The following is a 22,623-nucleotide window of genomic DNA, read 5'->3' as shown; positions in this document are numbered from 1 at the left end:
CAGTCTCTTTTACGGATCCGTGCCAGGAAGACCCAACGGTCAGTGGTGGAAGCTAGAAAGTCTGTGCCAGCAGGATGAAGGAGCTGTGCTAGTGGGATGAGGGTTCTACACTGGAGCTGAGAAGTCACACTCACAACAAAGGCCAGGGCTGTCCTGAAAGGCACTACAGCTGTCCTCAGCGACACAGAGGCCCCGAGCTCCTCCTACTACAAGCACAGTTGGGTACATGCCAGGTAGCAGTGTGACGAGTTCATCCTGGAGACCAAGCAGCACATGTCTTCCCCTGCGGAGCCAGGAAGCAATGCTCGATGTGAGGACCAAAGCTTCTCCAGGAGAACCAACAGCTCAGATAGCAACTTGTAGGAGAACCACAACGCCTCCTTAATGCCTCAACTCTCTCAACACCTCCCTTCTTCTCCACCTGTTTATCCTGGCAACCCTCCTCAGGTGGAGCATCTTCTCTAATGCATGCTAATGTAATCCAGCTGGCGTTAAGTTGACCACCAGTCCTCAATCCATAACAACATCCATGTTCATAGTGACGTTATTAACAGTAAATGGAGGGTGGAACCACTCCAAATGCCTATCAAAGATGAATGGATAAACAAAATGTAGCAGATAAATAAAGTATAACAGGCTTTTAATCAGCCTTAAAAAAGAAGGAAAAAAATTTTTTTCTTTCTTAAGGGACTTTGGACATATACTACACATGCAAACCTTGAGGACGTTACACTAAGTGATACAAACTAGTCACAATAATAAATATATGACTCCACTTAGATGAGTTTTCTAAAATAATGAAATTCATAGCAACAGAAGGTAGAATGGTGTTCTTTAGACATTATAGGGAAAGGGAGAATTTTTTTTCTTTCTTGTTTTCATTGGTTATACAGATTAATAGGTTTCATTTTGGCAGATTCATACATGCGTATGGCATGGGTTATTGTTAATAGGTATAGCATTTCAGCTTTGTAAGATGACAAAGTTCTGCAAAGTGGCTGTGGTGTAAAAATCCTTAGCATGATTGAAATATATACTTAAAATGATTAAGATGGTAAATTTTATGTTAGGTGTATTTTATTATAATTTTAAATGACTTTCAAACATTTTAAAAGGTTAGCTAAATACGAGCAATTCCTTTTATATTAAAAAACAAACAAACAAAAAACAAGAAACCAACCCTCTACCACAACAGACTTCTTAACAGATTAGATTTTGATCTTTAGGATTTGGGTTTTAAGAAAAAGTCTAGAAAGGATATAATTAACTCATTTATTCCATATTACAAAACTAGAATATTCTCCTTTCAGATTTGTCTTTGCTTTCTCCATCCAAAGCTAGAAATTTGAATGTCAATTCTTATACTTGTTTTTCCTTTACTCTCTAAATACTATTGGTGACCAAGTCCTGTTAATTATATATTCTTGACCATTCTTTTGTCTGGCTTCTCTGTATTACCAGTACGGTTTCATCTGGACTACATACTGAGCAGATACAGTGTGCCAGATTCTGTTTTAACTGAGTTGTTTTAGTGAACAAAACACCCCCCACTCCATGAAGCTTGGAAGAAGAGACAATAAAGAACAGATCAAAGAGTTAAATTAATTATACAGTAATTTAGAAGGTGTTAATGCTATGAACGAAGGAAAACATAGAGCAGGATGGGGTTGGGGAGTGTGGTGGGTTGGGAGAGCTACAATTTAAAAAATGGCCATCAGTATAGATGAAAACAGAACAGAACCCTGGAGATGAGCCATGAGAATATGGGGGGGGGGGCGTGTCCTAGGTGGAGCAGTGAAGACAAACAGATGAAGGTTATGTGATGCTTGCGTGTTTGATGAGTTCAAAGAACACTGTTGGAGTCAGTATGTTTGACGTGGAAAGAGCCAAGGAAAGAGCCATGGGCAGGGAGTCCATTGAAGTAACAGCGGTCAGCTTCATTGAGGGCCTGTGTAAGATATTCAGTGGATGGACGCAGCCAGCACAGAAGTATCTAAATTATATATTTTTTTACAATTTCTTTTTTCTTTTTACCGGTACCGGGGATTGAACTCACGACCGCCTGCTTGCAAGGCAGGTGCTTTTGCCGCTGAGCTAACTCCCCAGCCCCTCTAAATTATATTTTGAAAATATCACTTTTGCTGTTGGCTTAAGACTAGACTTGTATGACAAGGAGTGAAAATACTGCGACATATTAGGAAGTTAAAGGAATATTTTCATTAGGAAATGAAAGTAACTTGGACATAGTGCTTAGGGGGAATGAAATCAAATTCTGAATATTTTGAAGGTAGAACATAAAATTAATTTATGTTCTGCCTTGCCCTATACAGCCCATTCTGATGTGTTCTAACTTTTAAGAATCACTGCTCTAAAGCAGTTAAGCTTTCTTGGTAGGGTCTGACCATCTGGAGTTACCACGCAGTGTTCTAGATATTGAATGAGGTCAAAATCCTGGTCAAAATGTCCTACAGTCTTGTATGAATTCTAGAAAATATATTTAATTTACCATTTATGGTACTTTGCTTGAGTTTGAACAGTTTATGAATGTGCAGCTTAGGTTTCACCCATAGTCTCAAGTTAACCCCTGTGCACATTCCTGAAGCCGTTTTCCACATAGCTCCTTTTTAGTATTTCATCCTGAAGATTCCATCTCTTACTACCCTTTAAAATCTATTACCCTAATATAAGACAACTGTACTGAGGCTGGGTTACCACTCTTATGTTGAATCCCAAAAAGTGGGTAGTGGATTGGTAACTGGTGGTCAACTTAAACACCAGCTGAACTGGATCAATATGGTGCTGAGCATGGGTGGCCCATCTGAGGACTGTTTCTGGCATAAAAAGGAGACCTGGAGAAGAAGAGTAGCATTACTGTTATGGGTTCTCCTCAGTGTTGCTGTTGTTTGGAGCTCTTGGTTCTCCTGTAGGAGCAAACCCTGACTACAACAAAGTGTTTTCAGGTAGATGTCAGGGGCAATTTGGGGACTGACTTTGTATATTTTATCTTTTAGGGAATTACAGTTCTACACTACTTTGCCTAATGTATAACAAATATTGCTTTATATACTTTGTCCAGTTTCTTCATTGTTTGTAGTGAGAGGAAAGGGTTGGTCCAGTTACTTTGTTAGGCTGCAAGACCAGGTCCTTATTTTTTATGGTCCTAAGGTTACATACATTAGAAACTAATTATATGAGGGAAATGAACATTGTACTAATTTCACATTATTTCTGTCACTAAAACAGTGCTTGAAGATAATATTGGTCCCTGTTAAGATGTGGCATTATAAACTGAAATAAGTCTTGATAAGGGGTATAACAGAAGCAGTGAGAAATTACATAAAGACCATGACCCTTGAAATCAGATGGATTTCATTTAAATCCCAGCTTCATGGTAATATTGTGTCATGTAATTAATCTCTCACAACTTTAATTTGCTAGTATAGAGGTAATAGTACTTTATAACAAAGCTGAGGAGGTTAAAATTTTAGAAAGCATTTGATATGTGGCATTTCATTAAGTATTGGGTTTTTTCCCCTTACTGGAAAAATAGGAAGGAGGTGCAGTTAATTTTCTTACTTTAGAATTCTTCAGGGAGGAAATGACATTTAAATTATGGCTTGAAGATAGAGTATGATTTTGATACATATTAGATGGGTCCCAAGTACATTCTACTTTTTAGAAACTAAAATGAGCAAGAAGTCATAGGTATAAAAGGTGGGGGAGCCTGCAAATAATGAAAGTTAACATAGTCCATAACTTTAGGAAAGCAGTTAGATCTGTAAAAATATTTTTAGTAGGGGCTGGGGATTTAGCTCAGCGGCATAAGCTCCTGCCTTGCAAGCAGGCAGTCGTGAGTTCGATCCCCAGTACCGATAAAAAGGAAAAAGACAAAAAAAAAAAAAATTATAAAAAACATTTTTAGTAGTAGGAAAGTAAAAAGTAAAGGAAGAAAAGAGCAAACAAAATCGAACCCATAGTAAAAATATACTTCCTTAGGCCATTCCTATTTCTTGCTATGACTAATAAATTTGAGAAGGCCTGTGGAAAATTCCTGTGGGCTGTTGTTTTATTAACCATTATTCGAGACTGCTTTAAATTGGTGTCTTAAGCTGATCATTTCATTAATATTAAACTCCAGCACACATTCCCAAGTTTCCAATAGTGTGCTAAATTGTTTTTCTGTGTTATCTATTTCCTAGGGTTACTTCCTTTTTTTCCTGGTTCTGTAAGAATGGACTCCCTAGATTTTCTAAGTGATTGATAATGTGAGAATTCTGTAGAAACCTTTAGACTCTGGTATGTTCATTTTTAGTATGAATACTATCAAATGCTTCATAAAATATATAAGTAATGTAATTTCTACATTTCTCTTAGTAGGGAATTGTAAACTTAAGTATTTTTAATTTCAGTGGTTTTATTAAGTTTCTTTTTTCTTTTCAATTATTAGTTTTTGTACTACAAATAATCAGGTCACTTCCTAGACTGAGTTTGTTTCATTTTTCCAATGGGTAACTTATTTGGCCTATAGATTTAATATTATTTGATTTGTTTTCTGAAGCCCTAGAATGTTTTAGAAAAAATGCTTGTGGAGGAGGCTGTTGTTATTCCTTAAATAACGAGACTAGAGGGCTGAGGAGTTAGCTCAGCAGCACAAAGCCTGCCTGGCAAGTGCAAGGTTGTGAATTTGATCCCCAGTGCCTAAAGACAGAGAGACAGACATTCAGACAGATAAACTTGATCTGTTTTTGCCTCTTCTAGTCTATCCGTTGAAATGTGGATTTCATATTTTAAAAAGTCTTCCCCTGCTTCTGCTATCAATCATTTGATGCATACATCCCTCTGCTTAAAGCTCTCTGATAAGTGCTTACTTACTCTGATAATTCTCTTGTGCTCATGTTAGATTTACTTTAAATACATAAATTGAGGAGAATTTAATGTATATATTATTTGAGTTTTCTTATTTATGAAGATGGTTCTCTATTCATTCTTTAATAATATTTAAATAATCCTCCTATAATGTAAAATAGTCTTCAATAATTATCCCTAAGGATCTTGCACATCATTTTTTGGTTGTTTTAAAATTTATATTTTTATTTTGTGGTACTGGTGATTGAGCCCAGTGGCTTGCATATGCTAGATAAGAATTCTATAACTGAATTGTATCCTAGGCCTTTCAGTTTTAGTTTGAGACATGATCTCACTAAACTGCCCGTAGTGGCCTGGAACTTGCCTCCCAAATAGTGGGGATTAGAGGTATGTGCCTAGTTTATTCATGGGTTTTTAATACTTTTTTAAAAGTAAGAGTTATTTTTATGTAATAAATTGTCCGCTATATCAATTGATTTTAATAGCTAAATTTTGAATCCAGAAAACTTAACTTTCCTTGCTTATTGAAATGTTTTGAAACATTTTTGTATTGCCTTTGAAAAAAATCATGTATACAATAGCAATTTTTGTCTTCCCTTCCAAATACCATACTACCTTGTTCTTGAGTAGAAGCAGTGACAGTGAGGGTTTGTCTTGCTTCTGATTTAAAGAGCTTCCTGATGTAACATTTTTCACATTAGTAGATTGATGGAAGTTCATTTCTTAAGCAATAAACCAATATAAAATACTACGGTTTTTTTCTGTATCTACTTATTTGTATTTTTGTCTTCTTGTAGATACAGTAAAACTTATTTCTATACTTTCTATACCTGGTAGAGTTTTTAGATGAGTGAAGATTTTTTTTTTTTAAAGAATTTTTACCTGGTATGCTGGGAAACCAAGCAGCTACTCCTCTCCCTGGTGAGAGGCTGTGAGCGTGGCAGGCTATGGTGGCCCAGGATGGGAGCTACCGGAGTTTACTGGGACCCGTGCCAGAAAAGATGGCCATGTTTGTGTTTGTGTGGGAAATAAAATTATGCTTGTGTTTGTCACCTGATGCAGAGTTTGCAAACAAAAATAAAATTTTGCCAAAGCCTCTGTTTGTGCATCAAATAGTGCATAGAAGCATTTATGAACTGACGCACCACTGTATACTGAAAAGTACACAAGTCATAACAATGTGTATCTAGTATTCATATTAGAAACTAAAAACTGAGAGCTGAGAATGGTCATGAAGACCTATAATTCCAGCTACACAGGGGGCCAAGGCAGAGTATCATGAGTTTGATGTTTGCCTGGCCAGCTAACCAGAGCCTGTCTCAAAAAGAAACCCAAAATTTTCAGTACCATAGAAGCTCCTGTTGTATATACCTTTTCAGTTCACTGCCTTCCCCCAGTGTGACCACTATGTCATTCTCTAAACCTTAGGAGTTTTATCTTTGAACTATGTACAAATGGGATAATACAGGATGAATTCTTTTCACTCAGCAGTGTATTTGTGAGCCTCATCATGCTGCTTGGTATAGTTGTAGTATCTGAATAATGGAATAATAGAGAATATGTACTATACTTTTTGTATATGTTCTATTAATGAGTTTTTGAGTATTTGACATTTTTTGGTTAATAAGAATAGAGTTGCTGTAGACATTTTGGCAAATATGTTTACATGTTCTCTTTAACCGAGGAGTTGAAGTCTTGGATCATAATGTGTGCATATGTTCAGCCTTGGCGATGCTTTGCCAATTAAATCATTAAACCAATCTACTTTCTTACTAGCAATGTTTGAGTATTGATTATGCTATTTGTTGGGGCTTCATATTTAACAATTTCACTTTAGCTATTCCAGTAGATATATTGGTTATCAGAGAGTGTTGCTAAATTGATGATTGAGTACACTAAATTTCTTTTTCATGTATTTATTGGCCATTTGTATAATCTTTTAGAACAAGTACTTATTTATGATCATTTGGCTTTAATCCTTCCTTTTTTTCTATTGATCTGTAGAAGTTCTTTATATATTACAATCAACAGTCCTTTGTTGGTTTAATGTTCTACAAATAGCTTTTCTTATTAGTCAATGTGTAAATTTTTATTAGTCAATTTTTAAAATAGTCATGTTTTCTGATACTTTTTCTTTTCTTTTCTTTTTTTTTTTTGGTACCAGGGATCAAACTCACAACTTCATACTTGCCAGGCAGATGCTTGTGCCACTGAACTAAACCCCTGGCCTGAGTTTTCTGTTTCTTTTTAAAACATTTTTGAGTTTTTCCCTAGAAAACTGCTGACTTATCTAAACTTTTAAATCTACTGGTATAAACTTGTTTTAAATTCTGTCACCTTTGTCATCCTTTCAATTAATTTAGAAAGTTACTGGACACTATTTACTTAAATATTAAGTATTAATATTTAATATTAAGTATTTGTAAGCATGTGTATTTTTATATTTTTATTATAGAATGTTTTGCAGTGTTGTAACTTTTTTTTTTTTTTTTTTTTTTGGACCAGGGATCCAACTCATGACCTTGCACTTGGTAGGCAAGCACTTGTGCTGTTGAGCTCAATCCCCAACCCAATATAACTTGTTTTTTCACTTAATATTTTTTGGAAATCCTTGCATTTCAGCATATGTGGTGCTTTAATAAAATATGTGGTGCTTCTATAAAATGTTTTATAGAATTTATTACTATTGTGCAATAATTTACACAATCCCATATTGACAGACATATGAATTATTTTTTGTATTTTGTTGTAACATGTAAAGCTGCAATAATGGTAAATTCTCAAGGTGGAATTTCTTATCTCCTGAACTGTGCTGATACTATTCTAACTTTTATGCTCATTTTATTTTTAATTTTTTAAATCTTTTAAAATTGAGATATAGATCACATACAATAAAATTCATCATTACAAAGTATATATGCAGTATTTTTATTTTTTTAGTGGTTTTTATTTTACTCACAAAATTGTACAACTATTACTAACCACAGAACATTTTAATCATCCTTAAAATAAATCATTTTGCATTCCTTCCTTTCTTCCTTCCTTTAGCCCCTGGCAACTACTAATCTACTTTGTCTACATTTTGTTGTACTTTGAACATTTCATGTAAATAGAATCCTACAAAATGTGTTTTTTTAAATGCCTGACTTCCTTTATTTATTGTAATGCTTTATAGTTTATCCATGTTATGATCAAAATAATGTTCCAGTTTATGGATGTACCATATTTTAGGATAAAGATGCACCTTATTTTTGCTTTTTTTGGATATTATAAATAATGCTGCTACTATAGTTCCCTGAGCATAAAACTAGGCTTCAAAAGATGCAGTAGTGCTTATTTTTAGGGAATTTTTTTCATGTATAGCAATCTACATTTATTCAAATATAGTCATGTCATCATCTTCTGTAACATCATCATAATTCTGCAAACCCCAAATTCTAGCCTGAATTTCTTGCAACTCAATGTCCCATAGAACCATTGCCCCCAGTTTCTCATCACCAGCAATAGAGCACTCGTTGAATGAGGACTTCTAGTTCATATAGTGCATTGGCAGCATAGGTGCTGGTGATTTTACCCCGTGAATTCTTCACCCAAGTCACCTCTTGCAGGCTAGATTTCACAAAGCTTCCATTAAACCAAATGTTAACTGAAGATGTATAAGACAAGAGTGGTAACCAAAATGATAACAGTTAAAAGTGAAGAGAAGTTTCAGGCACCAAAATTCAGAAAATGTTTCTTTATTTCACATGAATGCATTAAGTACATTCATTAAAATACACAGTGTATTGAATTTTGAAGATCTATCTTAGACACAACCATGTCCTTTCATTATCAAGTGCTCTTGTTATTTGTACATTGTGTCTGTCTATGGTCATTTGGCAGTAAGTCTCAAGTTCATCTCTTTACATAGGTCATCTTTTTACATAGGTGTTTACGTCTTGTCCCAAGGTGCCCACTTGAGTCTTTGCAAATACTTAATTTATATTATCATTTATTGTAATTATTAATGTCCTTACTACTATTTATTTATAGTTATATATTAATATTATTATTTTATAATTCAGTATATCCATTGTGCATTGCAAAGAATGTACCAAATTCACTATCTGGTTGACAGTCTTAACTGGGGCTTATTTTGGGGATAGGATTTATATTATTAGAATCCTGAAAAGTCATGCTAGGGTTTATTTTCCAATTAGAAAATAACTGCAGAGTATGTTATGAATTATTTTGGGAGAATATAGCATGAATATTTGTGTTAAGTTTTTGTGTAGACATGCCTTCAGTTTTCTTGTGTTTATATCTGGTAATAGAATGAGTAGGTTATATAGTTACTATATATTTGACTATTGGGCAAAAAAAAAAAAATCCTAGTTTTGAGAAGTTTGACTGACCTAGAGGGGAGGCGGCCCACAGTAATACAGTGCAGGCCTCAGCAGCTTGACTGATCTGGAGGGGAGGGGCCAGCATATGCTGCCCCTGTTGCAACTCACTAGCACACTACAGTGGGAAAGATTACCTAGTCAGCGTGCTTCAGAAGAATTGTAACCAACAAAGAAAGAAACTGGGGCCTCCTGGAAGAAACAAAAAAGATGAGAAGAGGAAGCAACAAGCAAAAGTCCCCAGGTCCCAAACCTGAGAACACTGACCCAGGACAGGTAAATACTAAGGAGAATGAGAACAGCAAACATGCAATATCAGACACAGCACCAGTGGACATAAAGAGATATCTTTGGGACCTCATAGATGAGTTCAAAAGTGAAATATTTAGGCAAGTAAAGCAAGACATAAGAAGATTAATAAAAGATGCTAAGCACCCCTCAAGCAGACACAGATGGAAGAAGGGAGGAACTCAAAGAACAGAACTATTTGATGAGGAATATAAACAATATAGAATATATGAAGCAGATTCAAAGAGATTACAAAGAATTTAAAAACTCTATGGAAAGATGGCAAATCAGCTTGAAAGAAACTAAGGATAGATTATCCAAACTGGAGGATAGTTTTGCAATATGGGATTATGAAAGGGAAAACTTTTTAAAAATAACAAGGAATCAAGCAGTAATAATACAAAAGCTAGAAGACGACAAGAGGCTCTATAACTTGAGAATAAAGAATGTGAATGAAGAAGCAGGGGTACAAACAAAGGAACTACAAAGGCTATTCACAGCAATAATTAAGGAAAACTTCCCAAACATAGGAAAAGGAAATGATATTCAGATATATGAGACATCCAGAACTCCAGCCATCTACAACCAAAACAGAGCTACACCCAGGCATATATTAATCAAGATCCCAGAAAGTAAATATAAGAACAGAATATTAAGAGCTGTTAGAGACAAGAAAAAGATAACCTATTAAGGAAGGCCCATTAGAATAATGGCAGACTTCTCAACACAAACCATCAAGTCAGGAAGAGCCTGGAGCAAAATATTCCAAGCCCTGAAAGAAAATAACCTCCATCCTGGCTTGTTATACCCTGCTAAACTACCTTTTGAAATTAATGGAGAAACAAGATGCTTCCAAGACAAAGAGGAACTTGGGAAATTTGCAACCAGTAATCCAACTCTACAGAGAATAATGTAGGGCATTCTAGACAGAGAGAAAAGTGCTGGGATTCCAGGAACAGTGGCAGAGAGGCCTCAATGAATGGAGCAGAAAACAGAATAAAGAAGATAAGCAGACAACTGATAGCAAAAAAAGGGCATAACAGAAATGAGGCAGAGAAGGTTGGTTATAATCTCTAATATAGATGGCCTTGATACACTAAATTAAAAAAAGAACCACATGTGGAGTAGATCAGGAGGTAGGGTCCGCCAAGATGCTATTTATAGGAAATATAATTAACAGGAAAAAGAGTACATGGACTGAAAATCAAATATGAGAAAACAATGCTCTATGTGACAGAGAACCAGAGAGTAATAGGGGCAACTAGACCAGTATTTGTGGATAGGTTGGAAAGACAGGCTTCAATAGGTAAAGGAATACAATTAGAGATCAAGTCCAGGAGAGAGAAGGTTCAGAACCACTTAGGTAGATTGCCCCTGCCCCAATTTAAAACCAAGGGTCTTGGTCAGACTCAAAAATGCACAGTGAACCTTGGGGAAGTTAATGGGGAGGGAGAGTCTTCAAAAAGGTGGCAGAGGATATTGTTAATAGTGTATCAGGATTTAAAACCCACATTACGTGCACCACTCTGCTTAGATAGATTTTATTCTGCCCCAGTTTGTCTAGTTGCATTAGATTTGAGGGCATAGACAGCTATCCCCAAAACATCAGGATATAGCACAGTAATCATTTTTAATTTCTTATTTTCTTAATCTGGAGCCCTGTATGATATATACTGTTTTATCATGACTGATCTTAGTTAAATCTGGTTTGTTTGATTGCTGTTTGGTATCGACAGATTTTATTCAAAACTGATATGAATGATAGTATCAAGTCTGAGAGTAAAGGCAACTACACTGAAGATGACAAGACTCTACAATACATATTCTGGTTTGATAACTGCCTGCTTTTGAAGTTTTATACTATATACAAAGTTCTGTTTTTATTAATACTGTTATGTACTGATATATTCAATTATACTGTGTCTGATGATATAGCCAATTCTGTTGAAGATAACAAGAGACAACATAGGAACCATGGTAGAACTCTTTGTACAACGATCTTATATGTTCTTTTCATTTCATGTGTTTATAGGAATATGTTTTGTTTTGTCTTGCTTTGTTTTACTTCTCCCTCTAATATAGAAAGGATAGAAATACATGTTAAGACTCATTCATGTGTAGAACCTATAAACATTTTGAGAACTGATCTTATGGCACATGATGAAATGAACAGATACTTTGAAGAAAAAGAGACACTAAAGTACCCAATGCTGATCCTGGAGTGCCATAATGTGACACCCAGCAATAGTATTATTCTTTGTTCAGAGTGATATTAGCCTACTTAGGTTTATTCAATCTCAACATAATTGAAGATATGGATAACTGCATGTATGTTTAAGTGTATAGGATTGATAACCATATTCTAAGTTTTTTGTTGGATAGTTGAACAGAACTGGTTGCAATCTCACTGTTTGAATCCCCACTTTATATGCTTCACTTTAGTATCTTGAATAACTATTTGTAAGAGGACAATCTGTAATCATCAACTAGTGATTTCTTACTGTTTATTTTTTTCTTTGAAAATATGTATTCTACCTGTTTTCTGTTTTGTTTAGTCTTTCTTTAAATAAAATTTTTAAAAAATCCCACTTTTCTCAGTATCTGTACCATTCTACCCCGGTACCATACATATCAATCTAAAGAAATATCTTGTCATACAGACAGTGATTATTTTGTCATCATTTGGTGATGGAATTCAAGTTGATTATTTTTTTCTCCCATATATCTTCTGAATTTTCCAGGTTTTGAAGAATAAACATGTATTGTTTTCTAATTGGAAAAACATAAGAGTTATGAATAAGATGTTTTATACAGATTAAACATATTATTATGGCATGGTGAGAATGTTTCCCATATGGCTCTGGCGTTTTCTTCTTTTGACTTATGAATTAAAGTGTTGACATTTGTGAACTGGTTTGTTAAATGATAGCAAGCAGCTTTGAAATGAAGTAATATTTTAAGTCCTAAATAGTTACTTAGGAATAGAAGAAAATACTTAGGAAGATGGCCTGGAAAGTTCTCTGATGTATTGCTAATTTATCACTATATTGATTAACATATATGTAATAGTAACTTTGTTTTTCTTTATACATTGATTATAGTTTCCTTCCATTTCTAAACTCATATTAACAGTTAACTGTTTTAAAGTTAAGTTCTAGGCCCATTTGAGTACGTTCTCTCTCATTTGACTCCCTTTGAAACCTATTGCTTTTACCTTTGAATGGTACATTTTTTTTTTTTTTTTTTGTCTTTTTCGTTTTTATTGGCACCGGGAATCAAACTCACGACTGCCTGCTTGCAAGGCAGGCGCTTATGCCGCTGAGCTAAATTCCTCCCCCCCCCCCCCGCGCGAATGGTACATTTTATTTATTGTTGTGAGTGGGGTTTTTTTGTTTTTTCTCTTAGATAGGCTTTTCTCTGAAAAAGGAAAGTTATTTCCCTAGTTTTAGGATCAAAATATCTTTAATTACAATGAGATTTTCATATTTTACCTAGAGTGAAAATCAGAATTATTTCAATCTTCTTTTCTATCTCCTTTAAGCTATTATATTGAAAATAGGGCTATAACAAAGAATTTGCTAAAATCCTTCTCATCCTTTGGTTCCCTATAGCAACTTTATATTATAGGGGAAGCGAATGGAATATTAATTAAATCAGTGAAGATAGGGGTCAGACTTCATGGGTTTAAATACTTGTTCTATAATTTACCATTTTGTCATTTAACTTTTCAGTATGCCCCTCTCTAATATAAAAATAATAGCTTTTCCTCATATCACTATTTATTTCTCTTCATTGAACATTTTATTTCTAAGAAGTTACATTTTGTACATTTTTCTCATGATAATCTAAAATCCTGCAAGTTATATATGTTCCTCTTTGGGAACATATAGCTCATTCTCATGTTTCATTAGTTCTCCATTCATACTTTAGTTCAATAGAGAGATTTTGCTAAACAATCTTCTCTAGAAAACAGCTTTTTTCACCTTGTAGTGTTTTTCTTCATAACATTTTACTGATTTTGCACTGTTTATATTTGTTGTGTTGCTTATTGATGTCTAAGATCTATGAGTACAGTGACTTTGTTTTGCTCTTTTATCTTTAGTTTCTTATCAGATATATTTGACCTTGTTGAATGAAGAAATGAATAAAATTGTTATATATACATGTAGAATTTGCTTAGACTATTCATATATATATATGCATTTATATATATATATATATATATATATATATATATATATATATAAAGTAAAGGATATTACTTGCTTTGTAATATTAGTTGGTAAGAAAATGAAAAAATTTGACCATTAACTCTCACAGTAACTGAAAGGAGTTGATACTTAGTAAATATTTGCCATGTGATTATGTTACTTAGAATTTTCTAGTTCTTACAGCAAACTTGCAAGATTATTAGTTTTATTACTATTTTATAGATAAGAAGATTGAGTCTCAATTTTGGTTCAAGATTTAATTAATTTTGGTACATAGGTCTGTTTCTGGGATTCCAAGGTTAATTTGCCTTGATTCTTAACTACAGTTCTTTTTACTTTGTTGTTATCAGATTAATCAAAGTTGATGTTGTAGAGAAAGTCACATGTGAACTGCTTTGCAAAGATCAGTAGAATTTGCTTAGCCTACAGTTAGGAGAAGGGGAGGCTCAGTAGAAGAAATGCCACAAGCCGTACCATGAATCATAATCATGTGGTTAGAGACATTTGTGGGAAAGAATTTGTCTCTGGAAAGCATGCTACAGAACTGAGCATTTTAAATTGGTAACCATTACATGCATATGGCCATTTAAATTTAAATTTACTAAAATTATAAAATTTTTGCTGGGTATACGGATGCATACCTGTAATCTTAGTGTTCTGGGAAGGTGAGGCTGTGGTTTTATAAATATAAGCCCACTTAGAAAACTTAGTGACTTAGTGAGACTCTGTCTCAAAACAAATCATAAAGGTGGGGGAGAGGATTGTGGCATAGTGCAAAAGCCCTATGTTCAGTCCCCAGGACCTACACACACACACACACACACACACACACACACACACACACACACACACATATGCAGTTCTATGTAAATAAATATCATTCTTCAGATGCACTATCTGTATTATAGGTGCTCAGTAGCTAAACATTGGCTGCCATATTGAATGGTACATATATAGAACATACTCATAATTATAGAAAGGTCTGTTGTTCAACATTATTACAGACAGTTAACACAAAACTAAATACATTCCAATCATTCATAGAAAACGAAAGTTTTTTTTTTTAAGAGGGAAGGAAGAGCTTATTTCCCAAACTATAAATTCTATAAAGATGGATGGGTGTGATGGTTATTAAAATTCTAATAATCCAGACTTAAAAAGTTGTTTAGACTTTTGTCTGTGTTTGTAGAAGCAAACTTTAGTTGGTTTGGGTAAGGGTAAAAATTCAAAAGCTTCAAAAACCAAAAGCTTCAGGAAAATAACTCCATGGATATTGATTTTAAAAAATCATATAATGACCTTTTCTGTACCCTGTTAGCTTGACATGCCAAAAGGAATGCAGTCATACATTTGGGATGATGCAGGCTCTGAACCATTTAGACTGATCATTTACTACATAACATAAAGCGGCATTACCTAATATGAATGTATCATCATATTCACAAGTTGTGTTGCTGTTTTATCCTTGCCTTTCTCATTTTATTAAAGCTTCACATAAAGTCTCACAATGCGTTATAAGATTGGATTTATTTCCTCAGTTTACAGAAGTCTATTACAATATATCTTGCTGTCTTCACAGTAGTTGTCCATACCATCACACATAGCAAAATCAAACAAAACAAAACAGAATAAAACCAATCAAAACATAACATTGAATAAAATAAAACAATAAAGCAGAATAAAACAAAACAGAATGATACTGCACATTGTTGTTGCTCAGGTTATGAGATGCAAGAATAAAACAAAACAGTAAAATGAAACAAATCAAGACAGGAGGAAATCCCCAAATCTGACACAATGCACACTGCCATACTCCAAGTAGATGCCCAGACCACCAGCCCCAGACCTGCAGAGTCAACCAAACAATACAAGCATCAAGCTATTCCCTTCCCCTGAGTTTCTGTCATCTCACCCTGAGTCCTCCCAATCACTGGGGAGAAGAAAGGGGGTGAATTTCTGGTTTTTCAGCCCATGCACTGTTGGCTCATGGGAAGACACGGTTTCTCTTCTGGTTGAGGCTCTTTCTGATCCACATGACAGGACTTGCTTCACAGGAAGGCTTGGTTTTTCTTCTGGTTGAGGCTCTTACTGATCAGTATAGCAGAGCCTGCTTCATGGGAAGGTGTAGTTTCTCTTCTGGTTGAGGCTCTTTTTGATTAGCATAGTGGAGCCTGCTTCACAGGAAGGCATAGTTTCTCTTCTGGCTGAGGTTCTTATCCCATCAATATGGGGGAGCAGCCTTACTTCATGGAAAGATATGGTTTCTCTTTGACTAGCGGAGCCTGCTTTACAGAAGGCATAGGTTTTCTTCCGGCTGCATTTCTTTAACCAGAGTAAAATTATTGTAAAACTCTTATGGCCAGGATGAGAAAAGCTGAGATGACAGCTAGGAGGAAAGACTTCTGGAAGTGATTCTTTTGGAAGATAATAAGTTTGATCAATAAAGTCATTGTAAGTTACCAAACTCCTGAGAATAGTCAGTAACATAATGAAAGCAGTCTGCTAAAATGTTGGTAACTATCTTGATTTGCTTGGGTAAGAAATTATGTTAGTTAGACACCGAGAGTTTGAAGAAATATTATAGAAAGATATCAGTGAAACATTGGGTCATCAAACTTTTTGGAAAAACTGAGTTATCTGTGGCCCTGTATCATCTGTTCATTTATTTATTTAGAGCAAACCTCTCCCTGATTTTCTAATACAAATATTGAGGGTTCTTTTGTCAATATAAATAATATTTCTTATTTCAGAAGAATTCAGATGCTTATAAATATATACTCTTGCTTAAATATCCTTATTTTAAATATTACTGTCTGTTCCCAGTACTTTGAAAATATATACACATGACTTCTGGTCAGCTTCTAGTGAGCATTTAGTTTGAAGTCATATTGGAATAATCTGAGGGAAAGTATGTTTGGCAGATACTATAGTATATATGTGTGGTAAAACATCTGTTTTGGATAAGACACAGTCTGATTTAAGCCTAATTTGTGACAAGTTGTCGGTTTTTGTAGTAATATACGTTCAAAAAGTGCCATTTAATGAGTGATTTTTCTTTATTTCTAGCTGCTCTATTTTGTCTGTACCTAATGCTTAAGATGATCTTTTAGATGAAAGAAAGGTAAGAAGTCATACAAAATACAAAGCAAAGAAAGAAAAAGACAAGGAAGGAAAGAAAATTAGATGCCTTAAAATTTTCTAAGTTTCCAGGGATTTCTAAAAATGGAGGAGGCAGATTGGCTAGCTGAGATTTTAATGACTGGATTGGTTATTTCTCTGACAACTCTTTTAATAGATTAATCTGCCAAGCAACTTCTTTTTACCAGTATGGCATGTCTTACCAGTAGCCAGTTCATGTCTCTCAGTCTGAGAGGACTGTCCTAAGACCTAAATTTTTAAATTTTTTACTTACTTAAGCTTAAATTTCATTTACATTTGTGAGCAAAATGAATAAATTTTTTATGCACATGAGTTCATTTCTTCATTCCCAAATGCATTCCAGTTTCTCAGGGTGTTCTAATTTATAGGCTTTCAAAACCTTTTTCTCTTCCAATTTAAATTTAAGTATTTAGTCTCTTCCTAATATAGAACTTTAATTTGAAAACATATGTGTTTGATTTGGCGTTGGGATGGGCATCTTACTAAATGGGATCATGCAGCTTTAGCTGTAGATGATCACAGAAGTCACTGGACAGCATCTTTGTATCTTTGAGGAAACAGAAAAAACTTTTCAAGTAGATTTATGATTCTCCTTGACATTGCTTTTAATTATAGTTAGGTACTGACTGTACCAATTCCAGATTAAGTGACTGAGCTCTAAACCTATTTCTGTTCTGATTAAGAAATTTATTTATATATTTGGGAATACAGAGGCACAACCGGTTAATAGCTCGAAATATGGTTTATTAAATTGTGTGTAGACAAATTTATTAGGAGGAACTGTCCCCTAAAAGGTCCAGTTGACTTACATCTGAGGGTAGTCTGGCTATTTCTTCCCAGCTTTCTTCATTTCTCACTAAGAATAATAAACATTTTCAAAGTATTGACTTAAACATTAAAAGTGTTCTTTTTAATCACAGTAGGCTGTCATGAATCTCAGTAAACAAATGTGAAGGTCTATCAATGTAGATTGCTGGAAAAGCTGTCAGCCCCTGTGGAGATAACTTCCTTCAGACAATATTCCAGACCTTTTCAAAGCATGTGAGTGTCAATTATAAAAAGAAATTTTTGGAAATTATAGGTGCTTGGATCTACATTTTCATTTACTACTGAAAATCCAAGGAAGTATGTGTTTTTAATGGGCAATAACAGACTGGAGCCAGAAAGTATGTTTTATTAATTAATGTAGAGACTATTATAATAAAATGAATTAATTTAAACTTACAGTATTTAATATCTCCTTGTGATTTTTCAGGCAAATTTGTCAGCCGACAGCGTGTTCTTGTGGCACCCACAGGTTAAGAATAGTCTTACATTTTAAAATAGTTATAACAAATGAAGCCAAAGAAGAATATGTAATGAAAACTATATAGAAAAATTCTTTAAACAGTAAAATATTTATTATGTGATCCTTAAGAAAATGTCAGCTGAGCTTGGTGGTGCATGCTTGTAATCCCAGTATGTGGGAGGCTGAGGCAGGAGGATCATTGCAAGTTCAAGACCATTCTGGGCTACAAAGTGAGCTCAATACCAGCCTGAACTGCATAGTGAGACCCTGTCTCAAAAAGACAAAAAAAGACAAAAACAAAAACAAACAGTCAACCTCCAATCTATATTAGTAATGGCCATAAAAATGATTTATTATAAGGATCAAAAATGTACCATCAACAAAGGAAATTATTAAAATGTATTTTCATAATTTTAGTGTTAGGATATTGCTTTTTGTTTAGTGTTAGGGTATTTTATTTCTCATTTGTACATGATATATAAAATAAATACAATACAGATATCTTCACAGGGACTTTAGGAGCATAAAAATATGTTTTTTGCAGTGTGTTCTGCATAGAAAACAATATCTGTTAGCTATTATGGTTTTACTGTAACAATGTTGAATGGCTGACAGTTGTTTGTTTTATTCATTTGTTTCTGTTTTATCTCTGGTCTGTTTATATTATGTGTAATTTTGTAAACCATTTAAAAATCTTTTTATTTTAGTTGAAATGCAGTTTTATGTTTATTTTTTTGAGTCAGGGTCTTGTTAGGTATTTTACGCTGACCCAGAACTCACTCTGTAACTTTCACTTTAGCCCAGGCTGGCCTTGTACTTGCAAAGAACTCAGCCTCCTCAGTGCTGGTACTATAAGCATGTACCACCATACCTGGTTCATTGAAATGCAAATCTTAAGTGTGAGAGTTGCTACTGTTCCTGCTTCTATGACTGTGTAATAAATAAACCTATGATTTAGTCACATAAAACAGTAAGCTATTATGTTCACAGATTCATAGCAGAGCAAGGATGATTTCCTTTGTTACACTTGTCAGAGGCTGGAAAACTTAAGGGCAGGAGCTGCAATCCTTTGGAAGTCTCATCCATTCTGATGTTCCATAGTTGCCCACTGTTGGTCTCAGTTCATCTCAGTTCATCTCTTCACGGTTCTTTCCTTATGAACTCTTGTAATGGACTAGCTTGGGCTTCCTTAAGGGTGGTGTCTGGCGTCAAGAGAATTTCAGTCAGGAGCTCTGTCTTTTCTCTGTAATACAGCTTGGACTTTCAGAACATCATTTCTATCTTGCTTTGTTGGATAAAACTATTATGAATCTGCCTAAATTCAAAGGGGAAAAAATAGAGTGCACTTTTCAGTGAGATGAGGCAAAGTTCTAGAAGAACAAGTGGCACCAGAAATGTGGGTGAAGCCACTTGAAAGTTGACCATAATTGTATGACTTTATTTTATATTCACTTATGTAGCATTTAATCTATATGCTAGGCACTAATTTTAAGTACTTTTCAAAAATTAATTCATTTAATCTATAAATGTCTTATTTTATGGATGAAGAAATTGATTTAGAATATCAAATTAATTGGAATACAACTCTCTAACCTTGACAGATTTCAAAGAATTTACTGTGGTTTAAAAAAACTTGTATAATAATATTAGATTTGTAAGCATTGCAAGGCTGGAGGTAGACCTCAGTGGTAGCGCATCTTAGTAAGCAGAGGCCCTGGGTTTGATCGCTGGCGCCTCCCCCATTCTTGTGCTGATCATATTGGAAGGGATATAAAAGCACACTTTTGATTAGTTAACTTCTTAAATGAGTATAATGGTTAAGTCTCCAAGAGTTCACTTTTATTACAGTATTCTTTTTTTTTTATTATGGAGAAAAAGAAAAAAGAACAGCAATAGGGTACAAGTTATACAGAATTTCAGAAAAGATAAACAGTAGGAAATCACTAGTTAATAGATTACATATTGTTATCTTAGAAATAGTTGTTCAAGTTACAAAATTAAAGCATATAAAGTAGACTTTCAAACAGTGAGACTGGAAACAGTTTTGTTCAATGATCCAACAAAACTCAGTAATGTGGTTATCTATCTTATACACTTAAATATACGGTTATATTCTTTAGAGCACTTTCTTTTCCTTTCTTTTGTACAATGACAATTACACATTTTGGGTTTTATTACTTCCACAGTTCTTATTAGTTTTTTTTTGAAGAGAGTAAAACCAAATGTGACATAACAGAACAGAGTCAGTCAAATCAGAAGGATGAACATAATAGATAATGTAAAAACAAAATACTAGGTGATCAACAATGGTTACCATACTGCTTCTTGCTTTCTTAAAAAGAATTGCCTATATCATCAGTTATAATAAAATTGAACAAAACAGTAAAGAATAAAACCAAAACATTGGAGACATTATAGGGCTTTAAAAGAAGATAATAGCCAACTGGAATGGGCGTCATAATGAATCTTATTTCTTTACAGTTGTTGCCTATACTTTCGAACTTGGTACTATCAAGTAAAGCAGAATAGAGGAAAATTAGTCAAAGCAAGATGGTGAGGGCTATACAGGCTTTCAAATCAAGTTAATAGGAAATCATAGTGGGTTACTATAATGTATCCTGCTATTTTTTTATTTTTCCCTTAATTAAAAAGAAAAATAAAAAAGTAAATAATTAAAAAAAAAGAGACTGAGATAAAAGAGGGCATAACAACAAAACAGCGCAGGTCAAAGCATAACCATTTAAGCAAAATAGTGTTTCACCACAAGACATCCTGACATAAAAATAGTTACCATAGTTTTCTCTTTCCTTGAAATCTTTGAGTATAACTTCGTATACTGTAGCATCAAACATATCAAGACAATGTAAAACCATCCAAGAGAATGACAGTATTACAGGGTATTTAGAACCAACTATCAGAAAATGAACAATGGTTTCTGTATAATCTCCTTGTCTATAAAAGTTTTTGCTTATATTATCACATATAATAAAATCCAATAAGATACAACCTGTTAAGACCGATGGAGACAGAAGAATAAAAGCTTGATGGGACTTCAAAGCAAGATGATACTAAATCAGCACTAGCTATTATGATGTCTTGTTTTCTCCAAAATAGCTGTTCCTACCATGCAACCTTCTCTGCCTCATTTCTGTTGAGCTCTTTTTCTGTCGTTTGTTGTCAGTTTGTCGTCTTGATTTCGCGTTCTGCTCCATTCATTGTGGCCTCTCTGCCACTGTTTCTAAAGTCTTGGTATTTTCCTTTTTTAGACTATCTTGTAGTATTCTCTGTAGAGTTGAATTGGTGGTTGCAAATTCCCTTAGTTCCTCTTTATCCTGGAAGCACCTTGTTTTTCCATCAATTTCTAGGGACAGTTGTGCAGGATATATCAATCTTGGCTGGAGGTTGCTATCTTTCAAAGCTTGAATTATTTCCTCCCATGCTCTTCATGATTTGATGGTTTGTGCTGAGAAGTTGCTGTAATTCTGATGGGTGTTCCCTTCTAAATGATCTGTTTGTCTCTGACGGCTTTTAGTATTTTGTTCTTATATTGGATTTCTGGAATTTTGATTATTATATGCCTGGATGTAACTCTGTTTGGGTTGTAGGTGCTTGGGGTCCTGTACGCCTCATACATCTGAGTATCTTTACCTTTTGCTAAATTAGGGAAATTCTCTTGGATTATTTCTATGAATGGTTTTTGTAGTCCATTTGTTTGTGTTCACTTCTTTTATGTTCTTAATTCTTAAGTTATAGATCCTCTTATCATCTTCTATTTTTTGTATTGTTGCTGTTCGTTTTTTTTTTTTTGTTATTTTTAAGAAGTTTTTCATTTCATGCTCCCATATTACAAGTCTGCCCTCCAATTCAGATAATCTATCCTTAGTTTCTTTCAAGCTGTTATGCCTGCTTTCGATAGTTTTTAGTTTCCTGGTAATCTCTTTGAACCTGCTTCACGTATTCTGTGTTTTCTCTATTTTCTCCATCAAACAATTCTCCCCTTTTTTTGTGTTCTTCCATTCCACCATCAGTTTTTTCTTGGGCGGTGCTTAGCATTTCTCTAACTATTCTACTTATATCTTGCTTTATTTCATTAAATACTTCATTTTTAAACTCGTCTATGAGGCTCTGGAGATACCGCTTTATGTCTATTGGTGCTGTGTCTGATATTGCATGTTTTCTGTCTTCATTCTCTTTTGCATTTCCCTTTCCTGGATCAGTGTTCTCAGGATTGGGGATTGAGGAACCTTTCTTGTTGCTTCCTCTTCCCATACTTTTTGTTCCTTCCATACAAGCGAATATAGGATGCCCAATTTTTTTTTCTCTTTTTCGGTTACAGTTTGAATTGTGCCGGCTAGGTGTTCCCGCCCACTGCAGTGTACTAGGGAGACACAGACCTGGGCAGCCTTTGCTGGGCCCGCCCCTCTAGGTC

The 22,623-nt window shown here is 34.4% G+C and overlaps 1 protein-coding gene across 10 annotated transcripts in view; it reads left to right on the top strand.

Annotated features, from left to right (window-relative positions):
* Rad51b (RAD51 paralog B) overlaps window positions 1–22,623 on the top strand; it is a 569,590-nt gene that overhangs the window by 131,616 nt on the left and 415,351 nt on the right. Inside the window, exon 8 of one of the 10 annotated variants that reach the window (XM_063241560.1) lies at window positions 7,372–12,121. The exons of the other annotated variants lie outside the window; for them this stretch is intronic. Within the exon in view, the coding sequence (XP_063097630.1) occupies window positions 7,372–7,386 (15 nt within the window). The 3' untranslated portion in view covers window positions 7,387–12,121. Of the gene's footprint in view, window positions 1–7,371; window positions 12,122–22,623 lie in introns of those variants that run through there. 10 annotated transcript variants of the gene reach the window in all.

Source organism: Cavia porcellus, unplaced genomic scaffold (genome assembly GCF_034190915.1).
Source record: "Cavia porcellus strain 051 isolate PalLab524CR breed Dunkin Hartley unplaced genomic scaffold, mCavPor4.1 scaffold_31, whole genome shotgun sequence".
NCBI lineage: Eukaryota > Metazoa > Chordata > Mammalia > Rodentia > Caviidae > Cavia > Cavia porcellus.
Note: the sequence above shows the minus strand (reverse complement) of the source record. Positions and strands in the feature narration are given on the sequence as shown.